Source organism: Mixophyes fleayi, chromosome 2 (assembly GCF_038048845.1).
Source record: "Mixophyes fleayi isolate aMixFle1 chromosome 2, aMixFle1.hap1, whole genome shotgun sequence".
Classification (NCBI taxonomy): Eukaryota; Metazoa; Chordata; class Amphibia; order Anura; family Limnodynastidae; genus Mixophyes; species Mixophyes fleayi.
In genome coordinates this window covers 354,020,774-354,045,099 of record NC_134403.1, presented here as the reverse complement: position 1 = coordinate 354,045,099, position 24,326 = coordinate 354,020,774, and the positions used below count along the sequence as shown (strand labels likewise).

The following is a 24,326-nucleotide window of genomic DNA, read 5'->3' as shown; positions in this document are numbered from 1 at the left end:
CTTTGTATCCAGGGATGACTGATTGCTTTCATGTGATGTGGACTGGGCAGAAGCTGCCTTGCCTGATACTGAAAAAGTACGAGGAGGGAGTCCACCTGCCCCCATCTTATCCAAATAGATGTGTACCAGCCTATATCCAAGATATTAAGCTTTTTCCACATGCAGGGAGGTGGGATTCAACATTTATTTATATAGCGCTTTACAATTGGGAACAAACCGTAATAAAACAATACTGGGTAATGCATACATATGTAGAGGTAAGAAGGGCCAGCTCACAAGCTTGCAATCTATGGATTGGAACAGAAGAGGGATGGAGGTCTCCAGATTATTGTGAATGTGAAAACAAGACCACCTTAGACAAAAAATTCCGGACAACCCTGCCCACATGGCAAACAATTTACGTTGTTGATGTAAGTAAAACGGCCAGGAGGGAATATTCAAAAGGACTTTCCTGAGGGGCAGGAAGTATGAGGTTAATATCCCATGAGGGAACAGGATGAAGGGGGAAAATGAGTTATCTCCATAATTACATCCAGAGCTGGAAAGCATCTAAACCAGCATGCAATTCTGCTGGGGAAATTATCTCTGCAGCTGGAGATCTTCCAGTCTCTATCTGGGGGTCCCCATCGTAAGACCAGAGACCTAATGGCATCTCGTCACAACTGAAAGGTCCAGCAAGAGAGACTCTGGCGGTGGCCATTGTGTAATGACAATGCCCTGGAACTTGTTCCCTCCAATTTCCATGATTCCCCGCGTCCTTCGAAGAGTCAAGCAGGGCGGACTGCCAAAGATACTGATGGTTCTAGCTTTGCCGTGGAGAAGCTGGTATGCAGAAATTCTGTTGATGGTCTTTGGTTACCTTTTCAAGAAGACCTTCTACAAGGACCATTCCATCATTAAATTCAGTCGAGGACTTACCTCGGCTGACTTTAACGGCATGGCTGTTGATGGCGAGCCTTGGAGGTCCAAAGGGTTCTCTCCGCGTGTAGTGGACACCCTCCTTCATGCTAGAAAGCCAGTCTCTGCTTGCATTTACCACCGTATCTGGCGTACCTACATTAGATGGTGTGAGAGCCAAACCTGCCACACGGCTTCCTTCCGCCTCTCAAGGTTTCTTGCTTTTCTCCAGGATGACCTGGATAAGGGCCTTTGCCTGGGGGTCCTTAACAGTGCAGATCTCAGCCCTTTCAGTGTTTTTACACCTTCGCTTGGCAGACATACTTGACGTCAGGACATTCCTACACTGAGTCCTGCATATTCAGGCTCCATATGTTTTGCCCACAACACCCTGGGATCTTAATCTGGTCCTTAATATGCTTCAAGGACCTCCCTTTGAACCATTAGAGACTGCAGTTATGGTTCTTAACATGGAAAGTTACGTTTCTACTAACTACTGCGTCAGCTCGTAGAGTTTCCGAACTGGGTGCTCTCTCATGTCGTGAACCATATCTTATGTTTCACAATGATAGGGCGGTTCTCAGAACAGTTCTTACCTACCTGCCAAAAGTGGTTCCCGGTTTTCATGTTAACCAGGAAATAGTGGTGATGATGTTCACGGACGATCCACAAGTGTCTGGAACAGGATCTATGGAATTTCTGGATGGAGTCAGAGCTCTCCGAATCTATGTCCATAGGACATCAAAGATTCGCTGCACGGATTCTTTATTTTATTTGACTTATCAAAACGAGGATGGCCGGCCTCCAAGCAATCAATTGCTAGATGGCTTACATCGACGATTAAGCAGGCTTATATCAATGCTAACCGACCTGTTCAAGATCGTTTTGTTGCCCATTCTACCCGTTCAGCGGGGGCGTCTTGGGCTGCGCAAAACGGGGCCTCGGCGGACCAGTTAGGCAGAGCATCCACTTGGTCCTCGGTCCGTACCTTTACAAAATTTTATCAATTCACTGTATTTGCATCAAGACGCTAGTTTTGGGCGTATTGCTCTACGTGCCAGGCTGTCAGAGTGGTCCCTCCATTAAGGGGGCTGCTTTAGAACGTCCCCATGGTAGCAGTGTACCCCAGATAGGATGAAAGAGAGAAGAGGATTTTTATACTCCCGATAAATCCGTTTCTGATTCCATATGGGGGACACTGTGTTCCCTCCCTTCTGCTCTTTGGTTGGTTGGCTCCTCTTGGGACTTTATACTTAAACTGAAGAGGCTACAGGGGGGTTGCATAGGGGAGGGGTTTGTCAACACGATACATTAACAAGTTAACTAGTTAAGTGCCAAACTCCACTCCCCTCACACAACCCCATGGTAGCAGTGTCCCCCAGATCGAATCAGAGAAACGGATTTATCATGAGTATAAAAATCCTCTCTTCTCTGACGCCAATGGGGGACAGTGCTCTCCTCCCCCTGCGCTGACTCTTTGGCTGTCTGTTGTTACGCCTCGTTAAGCCCTGGCTTCTGGTCTTTGTTATAAAACTGAAGATGGGGAGGCGCTATCCTTCAATAGTTTAAGAATTAAAGTGCCCTGGTTCCAATTCAACCTACTATATCCCATTGTCGCAGTGTCACCCAATGGACTCAGATATGGATTCTACTGTAAGTAAAAAAATCCTCTTATTGTGCAGTTATGTGTCTTACTGTTTACAACACTGTACACCTCATAAATAAAAGATAATAAATGATAAAGACATTCAAATATATTAATAGAGTTCAGGAAAGCAGTATTAAAAATAAGGTTTTCTTAAAAGGAAAACATTTTGATATTGGAGGAAGATTAAAAGTTGAGTGGATGTTTTTAGAGAAAGGATGATAGAGCCACGGAATAGTCTCAGCAATGGTGGTGGGGACTTAGATAGTAAAAGAATTCAACAATGTATGGGATTACATATGGTTATTCACAAGACTTAGAAAATACTAAAACGCTATGTTTCTTTGACCTCACAGACAAATCTGTTTGGAGGACTTAACTTCAATTAGATGAATGGAAAAGTATTCAGATTTCATATTTTGCTTTAACTGCAAAAAATGTAAATACCATTTAAACGTAATATAATTTCCAAAGCGTGAAAAGTAGTATTGTTGCAAAAAGAATGTATAGTTGCAATAAGTACTAGTACAGTCAGAAAATTGCTGTATAAAATATATTACAAATCAATGGAACTAGATCATTGTCATGTCTGGAAATAGGAACCAATTATCCACTTTTTCTCAAAACAGTGGTGAATCACTATGCATATAGTCACTACACTTTATGCATATGCCGGACCAATCCTGAAGGTAGCTTGCTCTATCTTTAGTCTATGAAGAAGTGTAGTGGATATACATCACTATTTTGTGAACGCAGTTAAAATGGATCTCTAGTGGTAGATTTACTAAAACTTCTAAAAAGGTAAAGTGGATGTGTTGCCCGTAGCAACCAATCAGATTCTAGGTACTATTTATCTAGATAAATGATAACTAGAATCTGGTTGCTCCAGGAAACATCTCCACTTTTCCTTTTGAGGTTTATTTAATCTACCCCGTATTAAGCTGGTGTCCCTGGTTAATAGCACAACTGTGAGCATTGGCAATTCCACTTCCTTCCTGATTTCGTGGCCTGAGACATTCCCACTTATTCAATCCCTCCAGGGAATGTGTACAGCAGTGATGGGCAACAAGGGCCCCCGAGATTGCATGTGGCCCTTCGAGCCTTTACCCAGCTGCTTCATAGTCAGATTTGTTTGTTATAGCGCATAACACTTGTTTAACATCACTGCTGAGATATTACAGATAAGTGTCTCTTTCTTTGAGTAAATGTATTGTTTTAACTTAATTCTGAGAATAAGGGTAATGTGCAGACCTTTTGAAAGTTAAAGGGCCGTACCATGCATCCCCCAAAGTGTATCAGCTTGCCCATCACTGCTGTAGTGTTAGGGTTGTTGGGCCTTGTCTATGCTCCCATTGGTTCCTTAGCTTTACCCCACTATTTGTCAAGGAAGCCTTAGAGGTGCAAAGGTGTTCTCATATCAGTGCAGCACGGTGGCTCAGTGGTTAGCACTTCCACCTTACAGCACTGGGTTCATGAGTTCAATTCCCGACATTGGCCTGATCTGTGAGGCGTTTGTATGTTCTCCCCGTGTTTGTGTGGGTTTCCTCCAGGTGCTCCGGTTTCCTCCCACACTCCAAAAACATAGGTTAATTGGCTGCTAACAAATTGACCCTAGTCTGTCTGTCTGTGTCTCTGTCTGTCGGTCTGGGAATTTAGACTAAGCTCCAATGGGGCAGGGACTGATGTGAGTGAGTTCTTTGTACAGCACTGCGGAATTAGTGGCGCTATATAAATAGTAATAATAATAATCTTTAATTTGTATTTATATACCACCCTTTACTTTAGCCTGGTTAGTTAAGGAGATACAGATTTAAAATAAATATTAATGATTACAGACTTTTGATATTCATGATAAATGAAGTTCTTTGCATCATCCCCCGTACTCAGAAGACTGAACTCTTATGGACTGACTAGTAATTTCCATGTCAGTACAGACTGACAAAAACTACAAAAGAGAATGATTAGTAACATCAATGCAAGTTTGAAGGTGAATAATCATTTGTCACGTATCAGCATCTTAGAAATAGTCCGTTTTCTGGGGGATGTCATTTGGGATGAAATACTCCAATATTTTGTTAATTCTTTAAAAAAAAACTGCAGTGAAAAATCAAGATAGCACTGAATGGTTCATTTTACTATCAGGAAAGTTTATTCAACAAAGGCATGGCTTGTACTCAGCCTTGCCATCATTTATTGCATAAGTATAGATGGACAATGATCAGGGTTAATGCAGACACCTGAATTGGTCATTCAAAGATAAAAATTGCTATGACTGCGCTTATATACATATTTCACATTATTTAATATAGTTTTGTAAAACAATGAACATGGACCAGTCGCCTACACTGTGGATACCGCCATTGTGCGCTGCAACAAGATTCAGTCTATCAATTCACAAGGGGCAATCTTCATTGTGCGTAGGCGACGGGTGCTCTTTAAGAGTTCGATTAAAATAAATATTCCTTGGCAATTTAGATCATGATAGGCAATAATACTCTTATTACAGTATCCTCTCGTAGAACAGGAGGTAGGCCTGAGAGCTGAGCACTTTGGTAATTGGCACGGCTTGCATGTGGCTGTCGCTGATGTGGTACCAATGACCCAGCGACGGTTCTGTATTGGACACTGCACGGGGAGAAAAAGGACAGTAAATATATATCTTACTGATCGGTGCATCCAGAACAATCTATAAAGACAATCCCTTACCTTCAGGAAGTACCCCCCGAAGTACTAGGTCACCCAAGTTAGGGTTTTGGATCCGTGATTTCACATAAGCGGTGTAGTGTCCGGAGCGCATGGTGCCGCTGTGTTCAATCACTCCATACAAGGAGTACAGTAATCTACAGTCTCCGTCAGAGATAGTCTGTGAATGACAATATCGACAATAGCTACACAGCTTTGTGGGTACTAGTATGCAAAACATCCTCCTTTAAAATAAAATAAAAAAACAAACAACAAAACAATAGGAAGATGAATGTCAGAATAATTCTGTAAATTTGTTTCCCAGAAATCCTATATTCAGAAATGGAGTGTTGCACCCTAACCCTTTCTACTGTTTCTGCGAGGCTACCTGGAAAGCGCTATAGATGCTAAGCAGAAATCCTGTAGCATAAACTAATGAGCTCTAAAGGTAGACAACAGTCTGTCTGAAGCGGGCATCCTTCCTTAGCAATTGCCTTGCTCTGGCTACTTAGTGGTTAATTCATTGACTTAAGCGTGCTATGTAAATGACATACCCAAAAGTGCTCCAGATATGAAGCAGCTTATTTACATATTTACAATAAAGGAGTTTCTTTACCTTCTCTTTTAATCTTTTTCATTATTTTAGTGAGATCAATACAGCAACATACTTTTTGTTTTTCCCTCCTGTAATTAGATACGTATCACACTTTACAGAGGAAAGGGCTTTCAGTAATATGATCTTCCTTGTATGCTCAGTACATTACCCACTCAACTTTTAAAGAGATCAGGCAGCCCATAGGCCGCGAAAGTGGGGATTGCAGCAACAATGTCAAAATCCATGAGGTGGATCTTCCGTATTTGACATTTGCCTACTCAGCCCCATCCTAAGACAATTCTCTCCTCATGCTCCACCTCCCCCTTTCACTCCACCTCTATTGTCTCCGTTTACTACCCTAAACCTCTTCAATGTCACAAGTTTGGCCCCTCTACCGCCTTGTAATGTTTCCTTTGTTCTAGTTGTTTCTTCTTATGTAGTTGCTTCTCTATAGTCTCTTGTCATTTTACATATACTATTGTCTCTCTTAGCCCTTACTTATCTGTATTTTGTTCTATTCATTTTTTGTTGTGCGGCACTGCGTATTCTGTGGCACCGTATGAATAAAATAAGATGCCAAGATGATGGCTGTCTACCCATCTAATACCTTTCTTTTCCCCTTCTTCTACTTTCTTGACTGAAATCCACAACTTTCACCCCATTCACAAACTTAACAAACACATCTGATACACATGATAATTTAAATACCGCCACTCAGCTACACCTATTAGCCTCTATTCCCTGTTGTGGCTGCAGTTTTAGTTTGGCTTTAGGACTTGCTTTAGTATGTACACAGGCAGCCCAATAGGGTGAGAGCACTACGTTATACTTTCAGTGATAACCTAAGTTAATTTTTGCTACATTGGCTTAATGGGAATTGTTACAACTATACATTTATACTGCTAAACTAACAAGTTTTATTCCATGCATTTCCATTTAACCGGTGTGGTAGAATTAGCTCTCTGTAGGCCAAACGAACACAAGACTCCTATGGTGGCTGCCACCTACTTACCTTACATCTGACGGTACAGAATGGAGCCAGATCAATCACCTCTGGAAACTTTATATGCTTATTGATCTTGTGGAGATTGAAACCGTTCTAGGGATTACCAAAAAAATTGAAACAAAAACACATCAAAATCTTACCATTAAAGTCAACGCAACTTGCAGTTACAATTTTATAACCAAAACAATTCAGGCAAAAGATCTATTGGGTAAAGGATTTTACAAAAATAAAAGGTTTGGACGCAGAGATAACACTGGAATTATGGCCTGGGGAGGAGGAGTTGATTTTATCCATTTTCCTAGTGGCAGGGCCTATAAAACTCAGTGCCATGCCCACCAATGGAGAGAGAAAATAACCACACTTACAATATTATTACACTAAATTAGGCTTGTTTCCTATACATAACAGCTTGACCAGAAAGAAGCTGAGACCTGCACAGGAACCCGGCGGGGGATTTACCTGCTGAAACCTCTTTAAATGAAGAGTCAGGATGGGAGGCGGAGAAGAGACCAACATCTGTTTCTTGGCATTGGTGTACACAAACTTCTTATCACCTGAATATAAAAACCCACAAACACCTGTGAATGCTACAATAATAGACATACAAGTATAATTACACAAATCCTGTATATTTTACTGGTGGGATGAATGTTCCTTGCAAAACTATGATGTATAAGTCCACGTTTGACAAAGACTTTAACTAAACTCCAAATACAGAGTGATCCAATAGAAAGACGGTGTCTTAGAACTTCCCAAATGTTTATGTATTAGTCCCCAGTACCATGGCAGATACTAACATGTTGTACATTTACCTATAGGTTTATTCATTTTATTTCTTCCACTCCTCATATTAAAATACATCTGTTCTTGGATAATGAATAAGTTGCCTTATCCAGGATATGAAGCACAAATAGCAAAACATATGTCAGCTATGAACCTGGAAACAGACCAACTTGTATTTGAACCCACCGATTACACAGGATATGTGTTACCTAGTGGACTGCAAGACTGTTACTCAGACTTAGAATTCACCCTAAGTACCCCTAATTCACCCTTTATACTTAGAGATTAGGTGAAACGTGCAATTTGTAGAAGGGTTCTTACACTGGGGCCTGCTGGTGCTGGGAGAAGATGACAGCACACATTAGCCGATAGTGGTCATCTTCCAGCTACGGCTGTTAAGGATCTGACCAGGTTATTATCATAAGGTTTAGTGCTTGTTTTTGGACCACAGGCTGCGATTTTGAGCCAACTGCCCAACACCACCGGTGTTCTTGCAGCATGCGGTCCGTTGAAACCTCTCATTAGCTCATACAGATTTACAGTCTTAACGAGCAGATAGACCCACTACCATCAATAGGGTTAAATTAATATACCGTATTACTGATCTAAATAACTGTCCATGATTCTATCAGTCCCTTCCTTTTTCTGAAACCAAGGAAGAATTTGTCAATCTTACTTCACAGTGGGGTAGTACATAAAGTCACTATACTCCTCACATAGTAACACTCTTGCCATCTAATCATTAACAAAAATGCTGTGTAGATTGGCAAATTCCCCACAGGGCCATGGCCAATGATCTTACATAACAGTGTCAAAGTCATGATCTAAAAACAAGTCATTTTGGGTTCTTTTGTTACTTTACAAATATGCCTGTAAGGAAGATTATGTACAACGTATTTATTATTATTATTATTACTAATTTTTATTTATAGTGCGCCACTAGGTGTCCGTAGCGCCGTACAGGGACAAACGAAATTACAATACGAGGTGAGACAGCACAGTACAGTAAACAATAAGCACAGTAACTCAGTGAGCTCAAAGCACAGCTAGAGAGGCGGGGGAGGGGAGAGGGGAAGGTCCGCATACGACGGAGCCCAAAAGGGAGGGCACGGATGACAGGGAAACCCCCAGAGGGGGGAGGAGGGGGCGAGAGGGGACGGGGAGGAAGAGGGTCCTCGAGGAGGAGGGCTAGGTAGCTGGAGAGCAGAGTTAAAAGTGGTGAAGACAGGAGGAGAGATGACCCTGCTCAAAGGAGCGTACAATCTAAGAGGTGGGGTAGACAGACAGAGAGACACACGGGGGAGAGAGGGAGAGAAGGAGGAACGGAGGATAAGGATAATGGAAGGGGAAGGAAGGGGAAGAGGCAGAAGAAAAGGTAGGAAGTACTGTGAGTTTGGATGTAAAACCTTGATGGTGGATACATTTTAGGTTTCCTTACCTTTAGCATTATTTTTTATGGCCTTGGCCTGCTTCTGTGTGCAGGTATTACAGAGCAGCTGGTTATTGCCCACCAGGTTCTCCTTGCGAGTAAACTGATAGAGACAACTGAGGACCGACCATTCGTCTAACTGGAGCTCCTTTCTGTCCGAGAGGGTGCAAAAGGCCGTTTTGGGGTCTTCGTTCACCACCTCGTAGATTTGTGTGCATGGAGGTTCATCTATTATTTCAATCTCAATGTCACTGGGTTCAAGGTCAGAGCTCAAATTGAGCCGGTTTATATTTTCCGTTAGTCGACTGACCACATTGTCATCTTCTGCCTGAGGACTCTCCGATACACCTAAAGTCTCCTCTTTATCCTCACTGTTATCCACGTTCTCCTGTCCGTTATCTGCATCTTCTAGGACCTCAATGGTTTCGCTGACTGATTTACAATTATTTAACTGATCTTCTGAGCCTGCTTGATTGTTATCTAGATCTCTTGGACTCAATTCACAACCATCTTCCAGATTTCCTACAGCTTCATGACTTGGGTTTTCAGCATTGTTTGTCAGATTATTTATACACAATTCCTTGCTATTTTCCAGTTGTTCTAGATCTTCCTCAGTCTTTTCCACATCTATGTTATCGTTTTCATGTAAGGAAATTCCATCTGTTGAGATTTTCTCTTGCTGCTCGTTGTTATCGATCGTGTTGTTGTTGGATTCTTCATCATCAGGAAGGCTCACGTGATCACTGAGGACCACCGTCTTATCTTGTATTTTTTGCTGTCGACGTTGAATCTGTGTAATAAAAGTATAGTATCTTTTTTGTTTTCAGCTACTAACAAATGTATATTGTAAGCTATATTAAACCAGGGTTATCTTTCATATTGTGTCTTAATGTTGTGTATATGTTAAAATTCTATAACTGCTGAAATCCCCGGCTTACTCGGAGTTGCACAATACTGATTTATACAACAATAATGAAACAATCTACCCCGTATTTTTGTCTCTTTGCCCCTGTATCGTTTTCTTGTTCTTTAAGCCTCATACCGACAGATGTTGCTTTAAAAAACAAACATGAGTGCCATACACATGTCAAAAGCAAATGTATTTACATGCGTTTGTTTCGAGCATTTTTAAAGGTCCCTGAAGATCACCTAGGTTATCCTCATGTGTTTACTTGCGATAACTGCAAGTGAATGGAACACAATGCGCTCAGAAAGACGCATACAACGCACCCAACAGGACCAAAATATAGGTTTTATTTTTTGGGCCGGTTTACATGCTTTGAATTAGCACTGAAGATGTTAGCAAATGCGTGTAATTAATGTCAGTGGCTATGAGGTCCTATAGTGATTGTTTTGGTTAGTGTTACAAATGTTGCTAATGTCAATCTCTCAGGGCAGGATTTCAATTGGCCGCGAGGCATCTCCGGAACGTGTCCCCCTCACACAGACATAGCGCCTGAGATTTTAGTAAAATCTCTGCTCATTTTTACCTTGCGTCCCATAGAGATCAGAGGGAAAATTAGCGGAGATTATGTACCTTGTTGGTCGGCTACATGCGCATCCGTACATCGAGGTGATGTCCGGTGGGACCTCATGGTCAATTTAATTCCCCCCCTCTGTGTCACACTTTCTCCCCATTGGGGAACATTTATGAAAGCTGATGCTCAGATAAGCAAATATGGGTCGTAACCGACAATAACCAGATGTTCACTTTCAGGATATGTAATAAAAACTCTAACGCCCAGATTCCAGGTCGCTAACCTTGGCATGTTTTTTTGCTTGCTTTTTTGCCTTTTTTTGAAGGTGTTTACTTCCTCCTGGCGGGACGTCATTCCTCTCTTTTACATAGCTGTCGTCATCATCATCATCTGCATTCTTTTCATAGACCATTTTTGATGCTTTTGTGTTGTTTTTCTTTGCAGGCTAAAACACACATTAGATCCAGCATTAGGAGACACTAGGAGATCCAGCATTAGGAGAGGGGGGGGGGGGGAATTTAAATATCTGAGCACTGATGTCTACACCTCACTAGAGACAAGGGGTGGTATGTTATCTAGTGGTCACTTGTGATAAAGGCACCATTGTTTTATGCATTACTGAATCATTAGTAATATCCAATTACATCATTAGCAACAGTTTTAAAAATAACTGTTTTTCTTGCAGTTGTGTGCAAATAGGTTTTATTTTTGTTTCTTGTATTTACCTACATGTCAGTTTCAATAAAGAGGAGGAATATAAGAAGTGAAGGTCACGTTACCCCATCGCTGCTAAATTGTACCTTCCAGGTGGATTTTACTAAATGAAGCCCAATCCTGAAACACAGGAGTAGAGCGGTTATTGGGCGTGACTAAGGGACATGAAACCGATAGATTGTGATCCACAAGGGGTCACCATTTGTCATCCACGTTCCATGCGGCGCAGAAAAAAAGGGTCTCACAAAATTGGAATGGAGGTGGGGGGGGGGGGGTGGCAGGTCAGTGATAAGTGAATCAACCTTGCCTGATTACAGACAAAGGGGGCTGGATTACCCCCTGCTAAAGTGTGTAAATATAGAAGGACAGCAAAGCCCCATCACTAGTGGTGTCTAACAGCTCCTACAGATCCTGCTTTATCAGCCTAATTCCTGTAACCAACAGATAAGAGCCAACCCTCTAATGCAGGGGTAGGGAACCTGTGGCTCTCCAGGTGTTGTGAAACTACAAATCCCAGCATGCCTTGCCACCTCTCTGCTGGTTATCTACTGGCAAAGCATGCTGGGACTTGTAGTTTCACAACACCTGGAGAGCCGCAGGTTGCCTACCCCTGCTCTAATGCATCCCTGGCTGTCCTTTGTTGAACCCAGAACTCGGAGTCAACACTCTACCTGTAACCTGCAGTCCTGATCCTAAGTAACCGTTCACAGCGACCAAAGAGGTGCTGCAGCATCTATACACAACTCCCAGAAGTAACCAGTTCCAAGTGCCGGTGAAGGAGCCTGGTGGTGGCAGCAATTAGCCTCCTATAAATAATGTGCAGTGGGCATGTATCTGTTGGCCAAGTAACACCAGCAGGAGCGGTCAGTAACATCAGGCTACTGGCGGGAATTGGAACCCCAAGATAATTCTGTAAAACCACCTTACCCAGACAGGGCGGCACAGTAAGCCCGTCCTGTCAGTTATATTTTACTGCATTTCTGTATCTGTTCCCAGAAAATTTTCTTTGTTATTGTATTTAAAACCAGCTTCCAGAGTCCACTCGCATAATTTTTGATGATAATACATAAGATTACATTATTAAAATCAAATTTAAGACACATAATACAGACCTTCGATGATAGAAGTACAAACGTTCTAGTACTCAAAGAATGTCTTTAAGAGTATTTCATTGCAAATCAAAAGGTTTCTTACCGAATCATCCAGGACAGGAAGAGAAAGGTCAAGAAAAGGCTCTCGGACTAAGGATACCTTAAAATAAAAACAATATTTTTTTTAAATTGGCCGATTTACTCCTACATATGCTAATGCGCTGTTAATGTTTGCACTACTTAATGTTCATGTATTGATGGAGAAACCTTAAAGTGCAGAAGACTGAACGTACCGTGTGACACGTCTCGCACATTATCGTACTCGTTAACTCGCCTCCAAACAAGCGATCGACAAAGTTTGGGATCGCTCTTCTTTTTTCACAATCTAAACAGAAAGTTGATAAAACTATTACACTTTATACAGGTTATTACACTGTCCTAGTGGACATTAACCAGGGAAACAAGGAACTAAACAATAAAATACACGATACCTTTAATAATCTTTTTCATTTCATCTTCATCTATTTTCTCCGAAGCGTCTTGTAATGTTTTGGAAATTGCCAAACTTACTCTCTAGAAGTATAACGGGGAAAAAAAAACCCAGTATAAAACATAAAAGGAGAAGACAGACCATGGTCAGACATGGGTTCTCTAGCAGTCACCACTGGTGACTTATTCCACCAGCAGCCGTATTTTATGCTGACCTTCAGCAAACACAAGAACTTGGATCAGATCTGTGATCACAATATTGGTATAACCAGTTGTAAATGAGCCTAGATATAAGTCGGAGAACACAACCCTAGTGGACACTGAATTAATACCTGGATCTCCTCTCCCCTCATGCCGTCCAGAAGGTAGCGGAGAAGCTCCTGGCTGTCTTGCTGTTGGTACCCTCTGAATTGTGCAGCTCTATAAGGATATACAATGCACACACAATGCTCACAGTCAACTATAAAGAAGCTACAAATACAATTAAAATGCCCTCAAGTGAATCCACTTATGACGCAAATGTAAGTACAAGGTATACAACACAATACGCCATGAATATAATTTAGTGAAGGATGACAAGCATGCCCATCTTTCTTGCTTTGAGACAGCATTATAAATATAACAATGCCTCTAGTGGTGAGTGCTAGTGATTACATGGCATTATATCCAGGATGTATTGGTCTTTTACCACCTGTTTCTCACTTCCTGGTCTACCAGAAGGTAAATACTAAAGCTATAATAAAAGTAATAGAAATGTATTAGACATGCAGATTTTTCTGCTATGTCCTTAAAACCGACTAATGTAATGTAATATAGTATTTTGGCAGCCCTGGGACATACTCACTTTTTACAGACCTGAGAGAAGAGCTCTTTGGGGGTTATGACTCCTTTTTTAGTCTCCTGCATCTCAGTTACAAACTGCCACATGGTCAAAGTCAGGGGTCCCGGTTGTTGCTCCAACTTCACCTCTCGGTGTGACTGGAAACACAAGTACATGTAGTCGTCATAATCAGCTATTTATATAGCACCGCTAATTCCACAGCGCTGTACTGAGAACTCACATAAGTTCCTGCCCCATTGGAGCCAACAGTCCAAATTCCCTAATATACACACAGACAGACAGAGAGAGACTAGGGTCAATTTGATAGCAGCCAATTAACCTACTAGTATGTTTTTGAAGTGTGGGAGGAAACCGGAGCACCTGGAGGAAACCTACACAAACACGGGGAGAACATACAAACTCCGCACAGATAAGGCCATGATCAGGAACTGAACTCATGACCCCAGCGCTGTGAAGCAGAAGTGCTAACCACTGAGCCACTGTGCTGACCCAAACATACATTCACTATTTCACTATAATACAGAACTAGCTGGAGGGAGGGGCGCTTCATTTTATAGAATACAAAAAGACAAAGGACACAAAGCTTCTGTAAAGTGGACCTTGATAGTGACATTGATACACTCACTGGTTCAGAAGAATCAGGCACTTGGACGGTTACAATTTTTCCTGGAAGTTTCACTTCATTTAGAAGCTCTCGCAGCGCAGGCGTCTGTGACAAGTTCTTATAGAAGACATACAAAAACCATTATAATATTACTGGTGCTAAAGTTACACTGCTAGTCATGTGGCATTTGGACATATACATATAATTACCTGCATCACAGCATTAAAGAAACAAGTGTTTCCCAAGTTACTAAGTCCTTTAACAGCGACTTCTTTGCCCTCATTAAGTGTGTTGGGCGTTTCGTCCCTTTTAGTTATCTTGTTGGTATCTTCAGCTGTTTGATGCACCTCATTCCCCGGAGTGTTCTGAGTGTTCTCAGAATTGCACACATTTTGTTCTGATGGCAATTTTTTTATGGAAAAACAAAAAGCATGACGTCAGCTGTCAGTTATGTTCCAATAAACACTATGTAGTACATTTACCAATGTTATACAGTGAAAGCACCATTGCTTCTGAGTAACGGAAGGAAAGGAAAGCACCAGTAGTTTTCTTTCTTACATTAAAGTTACATAGAACATATACTTATTTCCTACAGCACCACACAAAGTTGAATATTCCTTCTCTGTAAACTAAAGATTAGTGCTAATTGCAGTGTAAATTCTGATTCAATTTTGGAAAGCATCTTAATATCCAGATTTAGCTCAAAGCTACATTTCAACAACATATACTGTAAAGGTTTAAACACTGTTTATAGTATGTGCTACAATGTATATTCTAAAATCAATCTAAATACAAATCATTAACATAAATAAAAGGTCACACTGCTATTCTAAAAGATAAGGCCGCCCATAAATCACTTTAATTGTACCCCTCACCTACATACACTGGAGGCAGACATTTTATTGGCCGAACCAATAACTCACTAGAATGCAGTGACATCACTGAAGCCTGAGGCAGGAAGTACACATAAACATTTAAATATAGACCTTCCACCAAAACCATGTGGCTGCTTTTAATACATTACATTTTTGTCTGACGCTTATTGCGTGTATAAGACTGGTACACTAACCTTTTCAGCCGTATTACTAACTGGGCAGATTTAATGTCCTGTTTTAGGCGGGACAGTCCTTATTCGAGGGGACTGTATCTCCGTCCAGAGTGACAGGCAGTGCCCCCCACTCTTCTCGGTGGGTCGGTGCCCCACCTACCTGCCACTGACAATGGATTTAAGGGAAAGGTTTGGCGGTGGCCTAGCACTTCAGTGTTAGACACGACCTTAGGGGACTTGGTATGTCCCTAGCAAGATATGACCACAACTCCTTTTTGGACTCCCTGTTCCAAATCTATAATTTCATGGGAAGTATGCTATATAGAAGGCACAATACAAAAGCAGTAACAGTCAGATGTCAAGAACCTTGTTTTATATAGAGGTACAACTCATACCACAATCTTCCTGAAGCCTAATATCATTACTCTGCTGTTAGGCTAGATGTTGGTGTCCCCCTTCCCACTTCAGACTTATTTACACATGAACACGTAGTAGTTGGCTGAGCTGAAATATTCTGTGCTGCTGTTCTAATTTGGGCAGCCATCAAATGTCGTAGATGTGGTTGGACGATGGACGCGCCTCCCAAGTATGTGGGCGTGGTCTGGCTATGCTAATATAGCTCTGTGAGACCCAGACATTCGGTATTTGGATCTATGCTACACGTCTTTGTCCGTCCGCGTATGGCAAAACTTGACACAGACCCAGCTGCGTGATTGTCTAGTGTACGATCAGCTTTCGTTATAAGGGTGTATTCAAGTTTTTTATTTAAATAAAGTAAAATATCAGCCGAGAGGAGCTTAATTCAGAGGTCAAATTTTGGCCAGATGATGAAGTTGGTCAAGTCGATTAGTTTCAATTCCACTTTCACCGTAATTCATATTATCCTTTTATGTGATTAAAATCACTTTTTTTTTATATCTTAGCTATTATTCAAATGGCGCTTAAAAATTTAGAGGGAGAGATATGAAACGTTTAAAATCATTGAGCTTTAATTACACAATAATCATTTTCTCTAGTCTTCAAGACCTTCATGACACCATGTACAACCAGTTTTGAATAGAAAAAAAAAAAAGTTCTCTGACCCTAGTTAAAAGTACCTAAAATAATGAAGTGTTATTGTATCGTAACACGGTCTTCTCAGTCCTAAAGGCATGCACTGTGCACCCATCCTCTGTTTCTCCAGCCACGTATGTACAAACCTGTGTTTGCAGTCCTCAGGTTTGACTTGGACTTTTTTTTAAGGTATTCCGTCAGTTGCCGCAGCCGACCAGAACTCTCGCAATCAACTTGGTTATCACACAGGTAGCACCTAACGGCACAGACAGACAGACAACGATCAGCAAGTACACTGCAGTCACGTGAAGGCAGAACTCAATGGACACTAAACTGACAACATTGATGTTTACAAGAGTTTATATTTTTATTAGTATTACTTGTGTATTATATGAAAATAAGTGACACCAAACCTCCTTATATCAAGTCTAGCATGTTAACAGGGAACATATAACCTCTTGTATACAAAAATCAGCACAGCCTCAACAACGGGTACGAGTCCTAATTAGCACGTTGTTATCAGGATGTGTACTTGTCATTTTTGCACAAAAGCATTTATTCAGTCACAGTGACAGCGTCTTGTTGTATTTATCAAGAGAAAACCATATTACCATACGTTCCAGTCTCCGACATTGAGCACCAGACAGTGCGGCTCTGATCTCGGGGTGTTGTAATGGTTCAGGGCATGCTGCCGTTCTGAATATCTGCCGCATCCCTGCAAGAACAATAAAACCAAACACACAAAACTGATTCTGCTTTCCATACGCTGTATTGCAACAAGGATACAACGAATTACAATGTGTGTCTCCACCATTTACACATTTGCTAGAGCCACTAGTCAGCAGTGGACAGATAATCCATATTGTGCATCCATACAATCCCACCATGTGGTTAGAGCTCTCTAAACCAACCGTATCATTAATGTGGACTTGCTATAGCATGTGAATGACAGCTTCTTTTAAAAGTCACAAATAATTATCTTGTGTCCTGTATGGGTCTTATTGGCTCTGGGAGATCACATAGATGACTCAATATAGTATATCTTATGGAATAAGGTCTGATTTCAGTGGTGCCCTTGATGTTGGGATGCAAGCTTAAATGTTTTGAGCAAAATATGAACCAATACCTCATGTTTTCATTTTGCTAGATACACACAGATATGCAGTGTAAAGGATAAGAGCTTACAACAACTGTCTTTCTGATTTCACCTGTCAGTCAGGAAAATGATGCTTCCTTTCACTGCCAATAATTGGAATACATAGGATAGAGTCTTACCCTGTGACCACATTTCAGACACAGCCAGACCACGTCTTCTTCCCCACACTCCTCCTCTTCATCGTTCCCATTCTCCTTGCCATCTGCCTGGCAGTCCTGACAGACGTGCCACTCCACATTAATCAGTGCCCTCTTCACTACCCCTTCATCCAGTCCCTTCCGGATGTGCTTACATGTGGGTTCTGTAAAGAACAATGCTGACAGTGTTCCTGTGGCCTATATACAGTGGAGGCAGCCACTATCTGGGCTGGACAAATAATCGGTCTTCAGCTAATGAAAATGCTGGCTGCATGGGTTAGAGAGCTAAAAACACTAAAGATGTGTACAAGCGGAGGAATGGAATTGTGGCCTTATATTGTTTGTAGCAGAGTCTTTTTTATGTACTATAATTCTATAATGTTATAGTGACATCTTTATTATACCTACCGCCTCAGTTTGTGCAGAGCTAAAAAAAAATCAGAGATATATAATATTCTTTTAGATGCAATATCCTATGGTCTCCTTACCCATGTAAAAACGAACAATTCACATTGCTGGAGTTGGCCAATAGATATCATATCAACTTACATTAAACGAAGTGTTGTGTGTAAATCAAATTGTATGATGCAGAAAATGCTTTGCTTTAATTGTTTATTTTGTGTGACCTGAGAACATACAAAATCTGCTGTGAAATGAATGGCTTCTAATGGTGCACTTTGTTTATTGGTCCAAGTCAGCGCAGACTAACAGATCTTAAAATATAGCTTGCAGAGAGCAGCATCTGAATGATATTCATGATATGATGATTGTCTCTGTACGGCGCTGCGGATGCCTTGTGGCGCCTTATAAATAAATATTAATAATAATAATAAAATATTCTGAATCAACAGAGTTGCAGGGATATTTAAAGGGCTCAGACAATCCTAACATCCTAAGAAAGTAGAATGATTTTCAGAAATCATTTATCTAATGCTATGCTTTAAATTGTAACAAAATCAAACAGTTTAGTTTTCTATGTAGAAAATGCTCAGGAGGGAACACTGTATGAGAAAACCCCCAGACATCAGGATGATTGATGGTAATGTTTGCACCGGTTTGCTGTTCACACAAGCAGCAGAGTAATCTGCAGGTCACATTGAAAAGGCTGAAAAATAAGACGCATGCGATTTGCTGGTGAGTTGTTCTGTGAATTATACTGCTGCTTGTCTGAACAACGGAGGCCTGCAGGAATTGCGATCAATCATCCGAATGCCGGCAGCATCTTCACAGCAACTTCTCACCCTGACCACAACTTAAGAGCGCTCTCTGTCCGGACTGCTGTAGTCTCTTCAGAGAACCAACATCTGATTTTACAAACACACAATCTTACACACAAACCTACCTGCTTCCACAGTATCAGGTACAGGCAAGTTCTTCACTCTTTTCTTTACCATGTCACCGCTTTAAGACTTCCTACAAAACACAGTGGAATAAAGAAAACAGCAGGTATTATGTGTTTCATGAATCGCTGTATACGTGTGCAAAATGATCAGACAAATCATTATAATGAGATAGCTGGATGTACATCATCAATAGGCTGAAAGGATGTGTAGATACATTCATAGGACACAGACCCACGGCTTAAACAACTTTAAATGAAAACACATTTGCTTAGTTCTCACTAAATAACAGATCTGCACGCAGATGTGGAAACTGTTGCTTTCCATGCCCAAAAAAACCCCACTTCCCAACATGGGGTTGGGTACGAAATATCTATCCTGAGAATTCCGACACGCAGAATTCCTGCAAAAGAAACCCGAAACAGTGAAAAAAAACGAAAGAAAATGAAAGAGACTTACCTTGAATCCGACGTTGGAGATGACCGATGGAAACAGCATGCTGACAAGCAAGTCATTCCGATGAAAGAAGTGTGCGGCACTGCAATTTTGTGGGGTAATTTTACATCATTGCGATGTCTGTCAATGTAAATTTAAAGCGGCAATGTGAGGTTAAGTGTTTAAACATTTAACCTTAGGGGTCCCCACATTGCCGCTTTAAATTAAGATTGACAGACATCGCAATGATGTAAAATTACCCCACAAAATTGCAGTGCCGCACACTTCTTTCATCGGAATGACTTGCTTGTCAGCATGCTGTTTCCATCGGTCATCTCCAGCGTCGGATTCAAGGTAAGTCTCTTTCATTTTTTCACTCTTTCGTTTTTTTTTTTTTGCAGGAATTCTGAGTGTCGGAATGGTGGTAATCGTAAACCCCCCCCCCCCCTCCCCCTTCAGGCATCTCCTCACTGTAACTGGTGGTTGTCAAACAAGAGTTCTAATCAACAAGGTCACATGACAGGAGCCACGTTCTTTAGCACATTCTGCAGTTAGAAGGAAGCTATTATCAGAGTGAGGGTGGATTCTCACCTGATTAACATAAATGAAGGAGCTACTTTATTTTGAGAGGTGTCCAATGTCAGAATTCCCTTTTAACTGCCATAAGAAATTAAGTGGGAACAATTCTACACTGCAATAGGCCTCACGTGATAATTTTAGGCTAACCCCTTTGTTAACTGACTGTTTGAGTTACTTTAATTTCACTTGCAGACGTTGGCTCGATAACCTGAGATTAGATGTTATCCGTTATTAATTCTTGAATAAACAAAAGTAATTTCTTAATCCTGGATTTATTCAGAGAGGCTTTTTACTGGAGTCACAAAATAAAAAAAAATCAGACATTCAAATTAAGTTCATCTGTACAATGAGAAATTAAAAGTATTTCTATGTAAGTTTTTGCAGTTAAATTGAAACAAAGTGACAAATCTACACAGATTGGCTAGGATCCCTATTCTGCTGAAAGCAAGTAGGATTGGCTGGTAGACCTGCGGACAATCACAGAGCACAGACAGTTATGATACCGTCACCAACAGATTACAATACACAAATAACGCTAATATGCAAATATTTGTATAAATGGTGATTTATGAGGTCAATATCATTATAAAATTATTACCGACATTAGAAGTCACATCAGATTTCTGTGACTTCTATAAAGGAATGTGCCGGTCACCTATTGCCTTTATGTGGCCATAGTCCCTTAGCGAATTAATAACCGTATAATTTATAGTAGACTATACATTACCTATATATAACCTAAACTAACTCTAGGAAGGCAATTTGGTAAACAGCTAAGAAATTGGGACAAAATTATTAAAGCCCTATTGCTGCCAGAGGGCTTTTCTATCCTTTCACCAGATACATAAAAGGGTTACCAACGGCACCAACATTGCTTTCTTCGGCGATAAACCTGCTAGTGCAAAAATTCCTACCTTTGCCTGTACCTGTGCCACCACAATACCTGTCCTGCTATCCACCAGCCCAGGTTAGCAGTAGCAGATCAAATTATTATTTTTTTATTTTTTTTTAAATGTGTTACTCTCAGAAAAGCATTTTTAACAAATTAATATAAAAAAATATTTTCCTTTTTTAATGGAACTCCAAGGGTAGATTCGAACAACGCAGGCCGCGCACAAATACCGTTACTATGGTAATTTCTATGCAGATTTTTACCCGCTCGGGGAACGGCGAGCAAAAATCAGCATTGAAATCACGTGCAGCAATTACCGTAGCGACGGGAATCATGTGCAGCAATTATCGTACTAATGGTAATTGTGCGCGGCCTGCATTGTTCTAAAGAACAATGCCGGGAATTGAATCTCCCCCCAAATATGTGCGTTAAATTCCATTGCGTATTAATGCACCAGGAAGCTGGCTGATGCATACGCACAACTACAGAGACTGGCCCAGCGAAGTAGTACTTTAACTGCTACCACTCTAGGCCAGTATCGCTGGCTTTGTACTACACCAGGCTGTCATGGTGACACAGAGATATGTCCCCACATTCTGGTGGGAAATCAATGTTTTAGGTCAAAGTTTAACAACTTAGGGCAGGGTTTCCCAAACCCAGTCCTCAGGGCTCCCCAACAGTGCAGGTCTTCTGGATCACATGTGACATAATCAGGACCACCTGTGGATCTGTTACAATGTGTTCAGTCAGTAATGAATACACCTGTGCTCCAGCAAGGAGATATGGAAAACCTGCACTGTTAGGGAGCCCTGAGGACTGGGTTTGGGAAACCCTGACTTAGGGTCTTCAAAAAGTCTTATCTTTTCTTTTTGTTAACTTAGCACCGAAACAGTCGAAAATAACTACTTTACTGACAGATGTTTTTGTTGTTAATAACAGAAAGCAAGAAACCCACAATGGCTAAAGCAGCACTTTTATGAATGTAGTGTTTTGCTTTAATACTGGGATTTTTTTATTTATTTGCGCCATATTTGGTGACCTTGTTGCAACATTTTCTTTTCCCTAATCTATCCTGATATTATAGGCATGCAAAACATAGCCGCTGTGGCGTACACTGATGACTGATTGGTTGTTATGGTTTTAGTACATATTTGCACTTTTTCAGCAAATAACTCAGTATTATATCATTCTGTCCATCAGCTATGCATCAGCATTATTCTTCATGTTCTTTCTGATCTTCACAGCAATGTACACTAAAAAATCCCTTCCTTGCCTGCCAACATAGCCTATGTTCACGAACTGTTACAACTAGCACATTAACGGAATCAAAAACAGACTTCAGTTAACTGAAGTGGATTGTGATTGAGAGTCATGTCTTTAAAAAGTGCAAATCCAAATGCTTTTAAAACTGTGATAATAATCGGTTACTGTCTTGTGCCTAAGATCCAACTACTAATGCTTCCAAGTGCTTTGGCTTCCTTGTTCATAATGCTCAATTATACCAATGCCAAGTGCAAAATATCCTATTACGTTCACTATGTGTTGAGTGCAGTGAAGGAACTAGAAAAGGGTTCATGGGTATATATTCTTACTTAACCACTGACAGCACTCTAACATCCTTTAACTAACTAGGGCCAATGTTTTGCAATTGGAAAGTAAGCATGAAAAGCAGAACAAGACTGGGAAAAAAACATGTAATAACTGTCCTTCTTTAACTATCCTCAAATTCTGATGAGGACACCTCTGATGAGCTGTCACCTGTCCTACAAGCTGCAACACATAGCGCATCCACTGGGTGGCCTGTTTACTTCTGGGGTCTTGTACAGTACCTTGCTATCAAACTGGAGTCTGAGACAGTCCCTACCTCTGTGTGTTGCGCTTTACAGTTACAAGAAAACATCACAGGGCTGCTGGGACTGTTTGTACACTGCATACAAATAATAATAAAAATACATTATTTTAGTAAAAGCAAGACCCTCCTCAAATCCTTGACCAGCATCAGTGCTAGACAACCTGTACTGGTCAGTGGAGGGCTGTTGCTTCAATGGAAAGTGAGGACAGCAAGAACCGGCTGCCCCACTCCCTCCTAGAGGCTAGCAGTTCTGCTCAGATTAACAAGATGGGGACCCATGGAGTGCCTTCTTTGCACCACCAGTATAATGGTCAAGATGTCCCCAAACCCTTGCCCATTATACCAAGAGAAAAAATAAACCGCAAACCCTCATTCCCCACTTTATTCTTTTTTTCTTCTTCAACCGTCACACCCACAAATACGAAAATCCCTATTACAAAAAAAATAAAAACTTCACTACAAAAGACCATTGTTAAATGTTTAAGACTGGGAGTGACAGGGACTCCCTTTAACAGCCGGCCAAGCAGCTTCCCAAGATGACCATTTGCGATTATTTCCCCTAGCCCCCACCCAACCTAAATGGATCAAGTAAGAAGAAATGATTTTACTTTATATTTAATAAAACAGTGATAGAATGGTGGGGGTGTATTTTATTCCACTAAAGTGTATTTTAAAATCCGGGTGTTATAAAGACAACAATGCTATTTCTGCCAAAACACAATGTCTTCAGAAAATAACAAGGTGTGATTTGGGTGCACAGATAAATGTCTCACCTTGATGGTGGCCTGTGCCAAAAAGTGTCGAAATAGGCTTAGCCTGAGAACATTCAGCAACAGCAGTGAGGTTAAAGGAGGGCACATCTGTATGCCAGTCAAATCAGTGAGAGTAATTATAAATGCATTAACTTCAACGTATTATCTTATTATGAAAATTATGCTGCCCACCTACCTCAAAGGGTCTCTCCAGACATATGGTGTTCCTGTCAATAGGGAGCCACTGGGGACAGTGCAAGTAGCTGACATACACCAGATATAATGGGTACTGTGTGTAACAGAGATTGGGGTACTCTCTTCACACGTGTCACCGTATTCCTGCTGTACAGCTGCCACCTCTCCTACACACGTTACCGGCTTACTGCTGCCCGTCCACAGCCTAGCAAGCACTATGCAATGTGAAAAAAAGAGAACAGTACATTGTATTAGATAGCACACATATTGTCTCCTGCTGTGAGGCCGAGAAGTATGGGCATCGTCCATTTTCTTAAAGACCACAGTCATACTAAAAACAGTAAAAGTGACCCAGACAAAATGGTTCATATAGTGGGGACAAAAAGCAGTGCGTTATCTGTGAATGAGAAGTGATGACGTCACGAAGAAAAACTGCATTTCTATTGGCAGAAAACACACGTTGACAGGCAGCAGGATCCACCAACTGAAAAACAGTGTACGAATCCATGAATCTGAAGTGTGACGGAACTGTGATTAGTCTACAACTGTCGTCTCCATTGTTGCTGAGCCACGTCATTATGTGATGACAAATGGTGGTCCACACAAAAATGGCGTACAACGTTAGTTACTATT

At 41.1% G+C, this 24,326-nt stretch overlaps 1 protein-coding gene across 1 annotated transcript; it reads right to left on the bottom strand.

The window, feature by feature from the left end:
• Positions 1-4,668: 4,668 nt before the first annotated feature.
• On the bottom strand, positions 4,669-23,909 carry USP16 (ubiquitin specific peptidase 16). Its single transcript, XM_075197132.1, has 18 exons — positions 23,695-23,909; positions 18,991-19,061; positions 17,631-17,812; positions 16,967-17,070; positions 16,502-16,611; positions 14,464-14,651; positions 14,276-14,371; positions 13,654-13,787; positions 13,142-13,229; positions 12,812-12,893; positions 12,614-12,705; positions 12,424-12,480; positions 10,799-10,960; positions 9,047-9,827; positions 7,285-7,379; positions 6,832-6,918; positions 5,249-5,405; positions 4,669-5,167 (listed from the first exon to the last, which is right to left on the bottom strand). The coding sequence occupies exons 2-18, from the start codon at positions 19,040-19,042 to the stop codon at positions 5,043-5,045; spliced, it is 2,592 nt and encodes an 863-aa protein (XP_075053233.1). The 5' UTR covers positions 19,043-19,061; positions 23,695-23,909; the 3' UTR covers positions 4,669-5,042.
• Between the last annotated feature and the right edge of the window lie 417 nt (positions 23,910-24,326).